Below are 14,652 nucleotides of genomic sequence, written 5' to 3' on the forward strand. Positions count from 1 at the left end.
CACCCCTCCTGAGGAAGGACGGGTATCACAAGGGGGATAGAGACGCCCAAATGGTGACAAAACTGTGTTCAAAACGGCTAAAAAGGAGAAAAGGTTGAGGTGACTTACCTCAAATGACGACACGTTCGTATATAAGATTCACAAATTTTATTAAGCACTGGCGAGGTGTTTCGTGGGTCCTGCCCAGTATGATTACAAGGTAATGCTTAGTCACTGGAGGGGAGCATGGAGATCACACAGCACAGTATGTGTACAAGGTAATGCTTAGTCACTGGAGGGGAGCATGGAGATCACACAGCACAGTATGAGTACAAGGTAATGCTCAGTCAGCCACTGGATGGAGCATGGAGATTAGGCAAGTTAGGTTCACTCAGATGCATAGCATGGGTTCACAGTAATGGAGGTGCATGATCAGGTAGGACACAAAAGGAGGAGGACCCTGCCCAAAGGCTTACAATCTAGAGGGAGAGGTGGGGACACGAAAGGTAGGGGACAGGTGTTCAGCTGTGGGTTTAGAGCACTTGTGAGGGGTGGTAGGCCAGAGTGAAAAGGTGAGTTTTGAGGGCTTTCTTGAAGATGTTGAAGAGGGGGGGGCTTCCATAAGGAGTAGAGGTAGGGAGTTCCATAGTGTTGGGGCAGCTCTTGAGAAGTCCTGGAGGTGTGCATGGGACTGGGTGATGCGGGGGGCAGTTAGGCAAAGTTCATTGGAGGAGCGGAGTGAGCGGCTAGGTGTGTATCTCTGAGTAAGATCAGAAATGTAGGTTGGACAGGTTTTGTGGACAGATTTGTAGGTCAGACACAGTATCTTGAATCTGATTCTGGACTGGATTGGAAGCCAGTGGAGGGATTGACGGAGGGGATCTGCCGTGGTGGAGCGATGGGAGGAGTGGATAATTCTGGCTGCCGCATTCATGATGGACTGCAGTGGGGCTGTTCGGGTCATAGGGAGACCAGACAGAAGGGCATTGCAGTAGTCAAGGCGGGAAATGATGAGGGCATGGATGAGGAGTTTGGTGGTGGCAGAGGTCAGGAAAGGGCGAATCTTACAGATGTTACGACGGTGGAAGTTGCAGGACTTTGTGAGGCTTTGGATGTGGGAAGTGAAGGAGAGTGCGGAGTCCAGGGTGACTCCCAGATAGCGGGCTTAAGAGGAATGGCGGATATATCAATATTCTACTTTAGCATATACTAGTAGAATATCAGTAAAATTCGCAATGTTTTATTACGGCTATGTCCCCTTTTTTTCTCTTTTCATAGACCCCCTCCCCCCTTCCCATGTAACCTAGCTATTATACACGCTGCAGAATACTGGCCTATTAGATGAAAGTGATTGCGTCTGCTGCAAGCATCTGCCTGTGTATGGCCGCCATTAGCTGTAACGAGAGGGCAGAAATCCATGTATCAATGATAATAAATATTGCATAGCTAATGAGTGATCCTTTCATGCATATTTTATTGCGGTCGCCGCCCACCTCATCTCCATCTAATCCGCTTCTCATATCTCTGGAAAGCAGCTGCTGAAATGTAGAGCGGAAATTATTGCTGAACGTCTCCCTAAACAGATTACCAGAAACGGTAACAAATCCCAGCTTACCGGCTGCTAAATGTCCTTCTGTACTGGCAGCGAGGCAACTGGTATTGCTTAACAGGAAATAAACATGGCAGCCTCCATATACCTCTCACTTCAGGTTCCCTTTAAATGGAAACAAACTTTTAGGAACATTAACTACTTGTTGTACGCCGTGCAGTACATTCACAGCCCTGCAAAGTTCACAGGATGCACCAGGGCCATGAATGCAAGTCTGCAGCAGCATGCAGCCGGCGCTCGCTCCCATTCGCCCGTGCACCGCCGTTACCACCGCTTAGAGGGGGAGTTAATGAATGGGACCGCAAGTCCCCGATTCAATGAATACCAGTGTCTACAAGACGCCGGCATTCATTGTCTTCCTGTTGTTACACTGCTACACATTGCTTCCGATTCACGTGCTTACGTAGGTGAATCGGAAATAATGACTGAGGACATCTTGTGGCCAAATAGTAAATTACACCGAAATTCAGTTTTATTTAATAAAAATCCCCACACTGACTTTTATAATTAACTATTTCCCTCCCACACCCTCCCATAGTACCCACATTTTTTTTTATATACGGGGGAAAAAATGTACATAAAAAAGTAGTTACCTTAGGGACTGAACTTTTTTAAACTTTATGTCAAGGCGGTATATGACTATTCATTTTTAATTTACGGGCTTGTAATTAGTGGTGTACGCAAATCTGAAAAAATGCACCTTTATTTCCAAATAAAATATTGTCGCCATACATTGTAATAGGGACATGTTTTAAACGTTGCAATAACCGGGACAAACGGGCAAATAAAATGTGTGGCTTTTATCCACAGTAGAATGTTTTATTTTAACACTATAATGGCCAAAAACTGAGCAATAATTCTTTTTTTTTCCAATTTTTTTCTTATTATTCATGTTAAAATGCATTTGGGATAAAATAATAGATAAGATATAGATCATTAAGCTGTGATTAGTAGTAATTAAGTTATTGGCGAAAGAAAGGTAGGAGCGCTGACAGGTGACAATTGCTCTGGTCCACAAGGGGAAAAAACCCTCAGTGGTCAAGTGGTTAAACTACAAAGCCTTGCAGAGCTGTGAGGTTTCCGCAGTGTTCAGTGACAATGAAGACTCACTTTGTGTAGAGGGTTTTATACACATTGCGGCCTGTTTGCTGCGGTTACGTTTCTGCGCGATTAACTAAAGAAGAAGCCTAGAATTACAGCGAGGCGATTAGCATAGTAATGAGGGCAGATGACAGGTTTTCTGTATGGTGGGGTAATAATGCCGGGATATGGCGCTGCTGTCAGCTGTATATTGTGCTACAGAAAGGGGAGGAATGTGGGTGTCAGCAGCACAGGGGCGCACCATGCCTCCTGCCCCTCCCCACCTCCGTTCTCTGCCCCTCCCCACTGCCCTACTCTGACCCTCCCCACCGCCCTACTCTGATCACTAACCCTATGGCCTCAATTCACTAAGCTTTATGAAACACTTTATCAAACGTTTGATAATTTACCTCATGGGTAAAATCTAATTTTGAATTCACTAAGGTGTTACAGATTTATCAAATGTTTTATCAATAAAATGTTCAATAAATCTATAACACCTTAGTGAATTCAAAATTCAATTTTACACATGAGGTAAATTATCAAACGTTTGATAAAGTGTTTGATAAAGCTTTGTGAATTGAGGCCTATATGTACCGGGAACAGCAGAGCTCCTGTCTGCAAACTCAATACACCAGCCCGAATATACCTAACGCTGCTGAAATCTGACTACAGCCCTCCGAGGACAGTCAGTGACATGACTATGTACTCAGTAATGTGCTGCAGGAGATGTCAGTGCTATATAAAGACATAATAATATGGTAGGACATTATACTATGACTATGGTAGGATTAGATTGTGAGCTCCTCTGAGGACAGTCAGTGACATGACTATGTACTCTGTAAAGTGCTGCAGAAGATGTCAGTGCTATATAAATACATAATAATAATATGGTAGGACATTAGACTATGACTATGGTAGGATTAGAGTGTGAGCTCCTCTGGGGACAGTCAGTGACATGACTATGTACTCTGTAATGTGCTGCAGAAGGTGTCAGTGCTATATAAATACATAATAATAATATGGTAGGACATTAGGCTATGACTATGGTAGGATTAGAGTGTGAGCTCCTCTGGGGACAGTCAGTGACATGACTATGTACTCTGTAATGTGCTGCAGAAGATGTCAGTGCTATATAAATACATAATAATATGGTAGGACATTATACTATGACTATGGTAGGATTAGAGTGTGAGCTCCTCTGAGGACTGTCAGTGACATGACTATGTACTCAGTAATGTGCTGCAGGAGATGTCAGTGCTATATAAAGACATAATAATATGGTAGGACATTATACTATGACTATGGTAGGATTAGAGTGTGAGCTCCTCTGAGGACAGTCAGTGACATGACTATGTTACTCTGTTATGTGCTGCAGAATATGTCAGTGCTATATAAATACATAATAATAATAATATGGTAGGACATTAGACTATGACTATGGTAGGATTAGAGTGTGATCTCCTCTGAGGACAATCAGTGACATGACTATGTACTCTAATGTGCTGCAGAAGATGTCAGTGCTATATAAAGACATAATAATAATATGGTAGGACATTAGACTATGACTATGGTGGGATTAGAGTGTGAGCTCCTCTGAGGACAGTCAGTGACATGACTATGTACTCTGTAATGTGCTGCAGAAGATGTCAGTGCCAAATATAGGCAGCACGGTGGCCTAGTGGTTAGCTCTCTCGCCTTGCAGCGCTGGGTCCCTGGTTCGAATCCCAACCAGGGCACTATCTGCAAAGAGTTTGTATGTTCTCTCCGTGTCTGCGTGGGTTTCCTCTGGGCATCCCGGTTTCCTCCCACATTCCAAAAACATACGGATAAGTTAATTGGCTCCACCTAAAATCCAGGAAAAGTGGGCGGAGCATAAAACAGCCAATCAAATTTCAGCCGTTCATTTTAAATGGGAAAATGTAAACTGCAGCCATTCTTAGACTGTTAATCGCAGGGTTCTCAAACTTGCCATAGTTGGTCACTGGGTGAATGAGATTAAGATTCAAGAAAGTGGGTGGAGCCTACAACAGCCAATCAAAATTCACCTATTGATTTTCAAGGGGAATATTTAAACTGCTGCTATTCTTACACTTTTAATGGCAGAGGCTTCAAACTTGCTACAGTCGGTCATTGGGTGACTGGGGTCAAAGTTCACTAAAGGGGCGGGGCCACATACAGCCAATCAGATTTCCTTGGTGGATAAACTGCTTCCATTCACACATTTTTGATGCCAGGAACCTGACAGCTCACACACTTGGCCATTGAGTGACTGTGTGTCAAGGTTACAAAAAGTGGGCGGAGCCAAAACAACTTTTACTGGGAAAATATAAACGGCAGCCATTCTTACACCGTTAATGGCAGGGTTCTCAAACTTTGCACAGTTGGTCATTGGGTCACAGATTAAGATTTTGGAAGGTGGGTGGAGCCTACAACAGCCAATAAAAATTCCCCTTTTGATTTTCAAAGGGAATATTTCATCTGCTACCATTCTCTTATACTGGTAAAAGCAGATGGCTCAAACCTGGTACAGTTGGTCACTGGGTGACTAGGGTCCAAATTCAGGAAGGGGGCGGAGCCACAAACAGCCAGATTTGTTTATTTTTCAATGGGAATATACAAAGTATTGATACCAAGGATCCCAAAGCTGATAAACTTGATAATTGAGTGACTGTATGTCAAGGTTAGAAAAAGTGGGCGGTGCCAACAACTTCATTTTTTACATTGCAGGGTTCCCAAACTTAACACAATTGGCCACTGGGTGACTGGGATGAATATTCAGAAATGTGGTTAGAGCCTACAACAGCCAATCAAAATGTACCTATTAATTTTCAAGGGGAATATTCACATTGCTACCATTCTTACACTGTTAGTGGCAGAGGCCTCAAACCTGATACAGTCAGTCATTGGGTGACTGGGATCCAAATTCACTAAAGGGGTGGAGCCATAAACAGCCAATCAGATTTGTTAGATTGATTTCAGCCATTCTGTTATTGCCAGGGTTCTCAAACATGACACAGTTGGCCACTGGGTGACTGTGACTAATATTCAGAAAAGTGGGTGGAGCCTACAGCAGCCAATCAAAATTCACCTTTTGAATTTCAAGGGGAATATTTACTTTGCTGCCATTCATGCACTCTTAATGGCAGAGGCCTAACATCTGCTACAGTCAGTCACTGGGAGACTGAAATTTAAATTCTGAAGGGAGCGGGCCAAAAACAGCCAATCAGATTTGTTTAATTTCAATGGTAAAATGCAACTTATTGATGCCAAAGACCCCAAAGCTCATAAACTTGGTCATTAAGTGTCTGTATGTCAAAATTAGAAATAGTGGGCAGAGCCAAAAACAACTAACTTTTTACATGGGGAAATGTAAACTGCAGCTTTTCTTACACTATTAATTGCAGGGTTCTCAAACTTCACACAGTTGGTCACTGGGTGACTGGGATTCATATTCGGAAAAGTAGGTGGAGCCTACAAGAGCCAATCAAAATTCACCTATTGATTTTCAAGGGGAATATTTACTTTGCTGCCATTCATGCACTCTTAATGGCAGAGGCCTAACATCTGGTACAGTCAGTCACTGGGGGACTGGGGTTTAAATTCTGAAGGGAGCCGGCCAAAAACAGCCAATCAGATTTGTTTAATTTCAATGGTAAAATGCAACTTATTGATGCCAAAGACCCCAAAGCTCATAAACTTGGTCATTAAGTGACTGTATGTCAAGATTAGAAATAGTAGGCGGAGCCAAAAACAACTAACTTTTTACATGGGGAAATGTAAACTGCAGCTTTTCTTACGCTGTTAATGGCAGGGTTCTCAAACTTCACACAGTTGGTCACTGGGTGACTAGGATTAATATTTGGAAAAGTAGGTGGAGCTTACAAGAGCCAATCAAAATTCACCTATTGATTTTCAAGGGGAATATTGAAACTGCAGCCATTCTCACACTGTTAATAGCAGAGGCCTCAAACCTGCTACAGTCGGTCGTTAAGTGTTTGGGGTTCAAATTCAGTAATAGGGCAGAGCCAAAAACAGCCAGATTTCTTTGGTGGATAAACTGCTTCCATTAGCACAATTTTGATGCCAGGAACCCAAAAGCTCACAAACTTGGTCATTGAGTAGTGACTGTGTGTCAAGGTTACAAAAAGTGGGCGGAGTTAAAAACAGATTTTTCTGGGAAATTGTAAACTGCAGCCCTTCTTCACTGTTAATTGTAGGGTTCTCAAACTTAGCATAGCTGGTTACTGGGTGACTGGGATTAAAATTCAGAAAAGTGGGTGGAGCCTAAAAATGCCAATCAAAAATCACATGTCACTTTTCAAGGAGAATATTAAAATTGCTGCCATTATTGCACTGTTAATGGCACAAGCCTCAAACCTGGTACAGTTGGTCATTGGGTCACTGAGGTTCAAATTCAGAAAAGGGGACAGAGCCACAAACAGTTAATCAGATTTGTTTCATTTCATGGGAAAATACAAATTATTGATGCCAAGGACCCCAAAACTCACAAACTTGGGCATTGAGTAGTGACTTTGTGTCCAGGTTACAAAAAGTGGGTGGAGCCAAAAACAAATTTCACTGGGAAAGTGTAAACTGCAGCCCTTCTTACACTGTTTATTTCAGGGTTCCCAATATTTGCCCAGATGGTCACTGAGTGACTGAGATTAATATTCAGGGAAGTGGGTGGAGCCTATAATAGCCAATCAAAATTCACCTGTTGATTTTCAAGTGGAATATTTAAATTGCTGCCATTTTTACACTGTTAATAGCAGATGCCTTAAACCTGCTACAGTTGGTCATTGGGTGACTGGGGTTCAAATGCTGGAGAGGGGTGGAGCCACAAACAGCCTATCTGATTTGTTTAATTTATATGGGAATATACAAATTATTGATGCCAAGGACCCCAAAGCTCACAAATTTGGTCATTGAGTGTTTGTGCGTTAGGGTTAGAAAGTGGGCGGAGCCAACACCAGTCAAATACATACCCGGGCAACGCCGGGTCATCAGTGGGTGGAGACAAATACAAATTTCACTGGGAAAATGTAAACTGCAGCCATTCTTACACTGTTAATGGCAGGGTTTTTAAACTTTGCACAGTTGGTCACTGGGTGACTGGGATTAATATTCAGAAAAGTGGGTGGAGCCTACAAAAGTGAATCAAACTTCACCTATTGCTTTTCAAGGGGAATATTTAATTGCTGCCATTCTTGCACTGTTAATGGAACAGGCCTCAAACCTGGTACAGTTGGTCATTGGGTGACTGGGGTTCACATTCAGAAAAGGGGGTGGAGCCACACACACCCAATCAGATTTGTTTCATTTCAATGCAGATTATTGATACCTAAGACCGCAAAGCTCACAAACTTGGCCAGTGAGTAATTGTGTGTTAGGGTTAGAAAAAGTAGGTGCAGCCAACACCAGCCAAATACATACCCGGGCAACGCCGGGCAATCAGCTAGTACATAATAATAATATGGTAGGACATTAGACTATGACCATGGTAGGATTAGATTGTGAGCTCCTCTGAGGACAGTCAGTAACATGACTATGTACTCTGTAATGTGCTGCAGGAGATGTCAGTGCTATATAAATACATAATAATAATATGGGAGGACATTAGACTATGACTATGGTAGGATTAGAGTGTGAGCTCCTCTGAGGACAGTCAGTGATATGATTATGTACTCTGTAATGTGCTGCAGGAGATGTCAGTGCTATATAAATACATAATAATAATAATAATAATATGGTAGGATTAGAGTCGGGGCCAGATTTGTACTTTCCAGTGCCCTAGGCCTGCTGTCACCAACTGCCCCTCCCCCCCCCCCCCCCACCAAAAAACATTCTGTCCAACGATTACTAGCGATCACTGGTTTGTATGGGCTCATTTCAGTTGTGCTGCTCTGCCCCCCATTCAACAAATAATTCCTGTAATTTGCGCTCCTGCCCGAATGTGCGCAGCAGCTGATAGTGTTCTGGGCATGCATACTTGAGAAATGACGCTGTTGTATGACCGGTACTTGTCAAGAATGCATAACACTGTACCGGCCTCGGTTGCTGTGCACATCTGGGCAGGAGCGAGAAATTACAGGGAGCGCGAGTGGCCAGAGCATGCGCTGCTTCTTTGTCCTCTGTGCGACTGGCTGCAGTCAGAGCCACAAACAGGTGGCAGGGCAGTGCGAGTGGCCAGAGCATGCGCTGCTTCTTTGTCCTCTGTGTGACTGGCTGCAGTCAGAGCCACAGACAGGTGACAGGGAGCGCGAGTGGCCAGAGCATGCGCTGCTTCTTTGTCCTCTGTGCGACTGGCTGCAGTCAGAGCCACAGGCAGGTGGTAGGGAGCGCGAGTGGCCAGAGCATGCGCGGCTTCTTTGTCCTCTGTGCGACTGGCTGCAGTCAGAGCCACACACAGGTGGCAGGGAGCGTGAGTGGCCATAGCATGCGCTGCTTCTTTGTCCTCTGTGCGACTGGCTGCAGTCGGAGCCACAAACAGGTGGCAGGGAGCGCGAGTGGCTAGAGCATGCACTGCTTCTTTGTCCTCTGTGCGACTGGCTGCAGTCAGAGCCACAGACAGGTGACAGGGAGCGCGAGTGGCCAGAGCATGCGCTGCTTCTTTGTCCTCTGTGCGACTGGCTGCAGTCAGAGCCACAGACAGGTGACAGGGAGCGCAGGTGGCCAGAGCATGCGCTGCTTCTTTGTCCTCTGTGCGACTGGCTGCAGTCAGAGCCACAGACAGGTGACAGGGAGCGCAGGTGGCCAGAGCATGCGCTGCTTCTTTGTCCTCTGTGCGACTGGCTGCAGTCAGAGCCACAGACAGGTGACAGGGAGCGCGAGTGGCCAGAGCATGCGCGGCTTCTTTATCCTCTGTGCGACTGGCTGCAGTCAGAGCCACAGACAGGTGGCAGGGAGCACGAGTGGCCAGAGCATGCGCTGCTTCTTTGTCCTCTGTGCGACTGGCTGCAGTCAGAGCCACAAACAGGTGGCAGGGAGCGGGAGTGGCCAGAGCATGCGCGGCTTCTTTGTCCTCTGTGAGACTGGCTGCAGTCAGAGCCACAGACAGGTGGCAGGGAGCGGGAGTGGCCAGAGCATGCGCTGCTTCTTTGTCCTCTGTGCGACTGGCTGCAGTCAGAGCCACAGACAGGTGGCAGGGAGCGGGAGTGGCCAGAGCATGCGCTGCTTCTTTGTCCTCTGTGCGACTGGCTGCAGTCAGAGCCACAGACAGGTGACAGGGAGCGCAGGTGGCCAGAGCATGCGCTGCTTCTTTGTCCTCTGTGCGACTGGCTGCAGTCAGAGCCACAGACAGGTGACAGGGAGCGCGAGTGGCCAGAGCATGCGCGGCTTCTTTATCCTCTGTGCGACTGGCTGCAGTCAGAGCCACAGACAGGTGGCAGGGAGCACGAGTGGCCAGAGCATGCGCTGCTTCTTTGTCCTCTGTGCGACTGGCTGCAGTCAGAGCCACAAACAGGTGGCAGGGAGCGGGAGTGGCCAGAGCATGCGCGGCTTCTTTGTCCTCTGTGAGACTGGCTGCAGTCAGAGCCACAGACAGGTGGCAGGGAGCGGGAGTGGCCAGAGCATGCGCTGCTTCTTTGTCCTCTGTGCGACTGGCTGCAGTCAGAGCCACAGACAGGTGACAGAGAGTGCGAGTGGCCAGAGCATGCGCTGCTTCTTTGTCCTCTGTGTGACTGGCTGCAGTCAGAGTCACAGACAGGTGACAGGGAGCGTGAGTGGCCAGAGCATGCGCTGCTTCTTTGTCCTCTGTGCGACTGGCTGCAGTCAGAGCCACAGACAGGTGACAGGGAGCGCGAGTGGCCAGAGCATGCGCTGCTTCTTTGTCCTCTGTGCGACTGGCTGCAGTCAGAGCCACAAACAGGTGGCAGGGAGCGCGAGTGGCCAGAGCATGCGCTGCTTCTTTGTCCTCTGTGCGACTGGCTGCAGTCATAGCCACAAACAGGTGGCAGGGAGAGCGAGTGGCCAGAGCATGCGCTGCTTCTTTGTCCTCTGTGCGACTGGCTGCAGTCAGAGCCACATACAGGTGACAGGGAGCGTGAGTGGCCAGAGCATGCGCTGCTTCTTGGTCCTCTGTGCGGCTGGCTGCAGTCAGAGCCACAGACAGGTGACAGGGAGCGTGAGTGGGCAGAGCATGCGCTGCTTCTTTGTCCTCTGTGTGACTGGCTGCAGTCGGAGCCACAAACAGCTGGCAGGGCAGTGCGATGGAGAGAAGCCCATCCAAAACAGAGAGCAGGTAAGTAGCAAACATCCTGTCAGGACCCACTTTGGATGTTCTGTTGTAATTAGAGCGGACCTGAACTCATAACTTCCTCACTGCTCTAAAAGATATGCAACAACATAACCTTTAAATAAAATCTTTCCTTTGTTACAGCTGATACAAATCCTGCAATAAATCTGCAGTGTGTCTACTTCCTGCTTTCATGGAAGGATATTGTTAACATCCTGTGCTTTCAAATGAGCTTAGATATTTTGGCAGTCAGGTGACACAGGGTAGAGATCAAACTACAACTTGTGACACAGATGAGGGGGAATTAGACAGTCTCTCTAAATACATACAGGGTACATATCTCTGTTTTCCTTCTGTCCTGTGCAAGAGTTCAGCTCCACTTTAAAGCATCTGAATGATATTTATTTATATTTGCTGAAAAATCTATGCATCTCTTTTGAATGCTGAATGTACATATGGCGGTGTGCTCTAACATATAGACAGTATACGGGAACAAAGTCTGAAGAAGGCTTATTAGCAGAAAGATTACTCTTTTTCTTTTAAGCCAATAAATGGTATCATCCTGATTCAAAACTCTCTGCTTTCGCTGATGGCTAAGATGGTAGAATGCTCTAATGCTACAGGAAAGTAGAAGGATGCCAAACCAAACACACTAGCATAGAGGTAGTGACAGCTCAGGTGTCCTTTAAAGTGACAGTTAGCAATGAAAGGGAAGCAAACAGCATTTTTATTCTTGCAGTTCTCATAGCTGGTAGGAGCTGAAGGACAGAACTTTAGTCAGGAAAGAGTTAACTGAAGCAGACAAGAGATCACTGCTGGCTAGGAAGAAAAAAACTAAAGAGAAACAGTCATAAATTAGGGCTAGATAAGAGTGTAATTAACAGCTGCTGGGGTCGGTGTCACAGCTAAGAGAAGGTGAAGAAACTAGCAGAGCTCACTGATGTCTGTGAATACCTGCATTAAAGCTCAGCAGAACTTAGTTCTATTTGCTTTGTAATGTAAATCCTTGGTATTTCTCAGATCGACTTGTATGCCCATCTTACAGAGGAATGGATCATCAGGTGACAGCAGATGCTGATTGCCATAACACATCAGGGAGTGTGAGAGAGAAGCAGGGATTAGGGAACTCTGCAATTCATCTATTAGTGCAGAGCAGGGCACTGGCTGGCTGCGCTGCGGGACCAGAAGAGATGATTTACTTTGACATATGACCTCTTCTCTCTCCAAGTCCTGCCGCCCTTCTGATCTTTTCTGATTTTATCGCCCTAGGCCTTGGCCTTTGTGGCCCTCCCAGAAATCTGGCCCTGATTAGAGTGTGAGCTCCTCTGCCTCATGGTGCTGAGGTAGATCTCCCTCATTATGGAGGGTAGCCTCCTGCTTGTGTTTTAGAAAGGCAAAATTGTACTCCAAATAGTTTTGTTAGTAGATAAGTTTTGAGGTAACTCTGGAGTTCGTAAAAGAACTGCAACAGTGGAAGCCTATGTAGCCAGGTTTGGCTACAAAGGGCGCCTGGTGTAGACAAAATGTAAAATTCAGCTACAAAGGGGGCCTGGTGTAGCCCATATGCCATATTCGGCTACAAAGGGTGCAGTTGTAGCCAAAAAGCTAGTTTTAGTTTATAAAAAGGATGCTTTTATAGGCAATATTTGTTGGGATGTAAAAGGGCTCTGGATATAGCCTAGAAAAGTGATTACTATGACCTAACTTCTCCCAATTCTCACACAGAACCCTCCCCTGGTGGTGCCTAACCCTAAGACCCCCCCCTGGTGGTGCCTAACCCTAAGACCCCCTGTGGTGGTGCCTAACCCTAACCGCCCACCTGGTGGTGCCTAACCCCTCCCTGGTGGTGCCTAACCCTAAGACCCTCCTGGTGGTGCCTATCCCCAAGACCCGCCCTGGTGGTGCCTAACCCTTAGACCCCCCCTCCCCCCAGTGATTACTATTACCTAACTTCTCCCTACTCTCATACAGAACCCTCCCCTGGTGGTGCCTAACCTTAAGACCCCCCTGGTGGTGCCTAACCCTAAGACCTCCCTGGTGGTGCCTAACCCTAAGACTCCTCCCTGGTGGTGCCTAACCCTAAGACACCCCCTGGTGGTGCCTAACCCTAAGACCCCCCTGGTGGTGCCTAACCCTAAGACCCCCCTGGTGGTGCCTAACCCTAAGACACCCCCTGGTGGTGCCTAACCCTAAGACACCCCCTGGTGGTGCCTAACCCTAAGACACCCCCTGGTGGTGCCTAACCCTAAGACACCCCGTTTGTGATGGCTAATCCTACCCCCCCCTGCACCACCAAATCAAAAGTCTTGGCTATAAAAGTGCGCCCTTTTGTAACCGAATCAAAAACCTTGTAGCCGAATCAAAAATACGGGCTACAAAGGGGCGCCCTTTTATAGCGGTAATGAAAACTCACGCACCCCTTTCACCACCTTGTAGCCGAAATTTGCAGAAATAACATTGAAGTCTATGGAGGTGCGCTTTTAATACAGATGGCTCAGGAACCCTTTTCAACTCATTCCCTTTAAGCCTCCCAAAATATTCTCACACATAATCAGTGGACAAAGTAAGTGTACCTGTTAGGAAGTAATGCCCCATTTATATACTTACCTCAGTAGAGAGAAGCCTCTGTTTAATTCGGAGGCTTCCCCATTCCCCTCCACCTTGCTGTTCCCGCCCTGGGACCCCCATATCTCGGAAGACAAGGGCTTGTCAAGGACTGGGCATGGCTGCCAGCTTCCAGGGGTCCCGGTGTCCAGCCATGGCCTCAAGGAAGACCTGAGAAGCTTCTAGAGGTTCCAGAGACTTCCTTCTACCAAGATAAGCATCTCAATCACAGGTTAAAGCATTCCTCCGCATATTGCACCCCTGTAGGAGGTGCTGATCGGGACTGCTTGTGTCTCATCTTAGGGCGGCCGTCTCCTGCAGCTCACATAATTTGTACCTATCAATGTCGTCCCTGTATTTCTGTATCTGTAGCCAATTCTCTTCTCCTCTTTCTCATCCAAAATGTTAGATTTCTGTGATGCCCCCTAAAAGAAAAGTTTCCAAAGAGAAGAAAGATCCGAAAAAGCCCGAAAATCCCACGAGTGCAGCTAGCGGCAGCCACGATAAGGCCAGCCGGCTACAGCAGGAGAGGAGCACACGGTCCACGGCACCAAAAGGGTCATCAAGACGTGTGAAGGACGAGGTGCCGGAGCCTCCCCCAGCCGTGCAGAGCAGTGCTGCCGGACCGTCACCAGCCGAGAAAATCATCCAGGTGAGGGTGTGGTGGGTGTGTCACTGGGCGTGGCCCAGCATAGCGTATCGTCACTAGCGATCCATGAGTATCAGTCCACTGCCGAGCCGTCACCAGCTGAAAAGGTCATTCAGGTGAGGGCGTGGCGGCTGTGTCACTGGGTGTGGCCCACCATGGCGTATCCTCACTAGTCATCCAAGAGTATCAGTCCACTACTGAACCATCAACAGCCGAGAAGGTCATGTAAGTGAGGGCGTGGCATCTGGGTCGCAAGTCGTGGCCGAGCGTGTTGTGTCCTCCTCGCTAGGGATCTATGAATATCAGTCCACTGTTATAGAACAGTCATGTGGGCAACATTTCCCTCACTAAGCAGGTCAGAGCCATGACCACCCCAAACTATGGCCAATAACACTAAACTCCCCTCCACTCAAACCCCCAATATAGACAAGGGCTGCTTGTTTGGAATGAAATACTGTATATACTCGCATATAAGCCGACCCGTGTATAAACCTA

At 46.9% G+C, this 14,652-nt stretch overlaps 1 protein-coding gene across 9 annotated transcripts in view; it reads left to right on the top strand.

Annotated features, from left to right (window-relative positions):
- Positions 1 to 14,652, top strand: part of DYNC1I1 (dynein cytoplasmic 1 intermediate chain 1) — a 540,798-nt gene that overhangs the window by 175,406 nt on the left and 350,740 nt on the right. For all 9 annotated transcript variants that reach the window (XM_068235055.1, XM_068235054.1, XM_068235053.1 and 6 more), the window contains one exon: positions 13,918 to 14,160. In XM_068235055.1, the coding sequence (XP_068091156.1) occupies positions 13,918 to 14,160 (243 nt within the window). The remainder of the gene's footprint in view (positions 1 to 13,917; positions 14,161 to 14,652) is intronic.

Source organism: Hyperolius riggenbachi, chromosome 5 (assembly GCF_040937935.1).
Source record: "Hyperolius riggenbachi isolate aHypRig1 chromosome 5, aHypRig1.pri, whole genome shotgun sequence".
Taxonomy (NCBI): Eukaryota; Metazoa; Chordata; class Amphibia; order Anura; family Hyperoliidae; genus Hyperolius; species Hyperolius riggenbachi.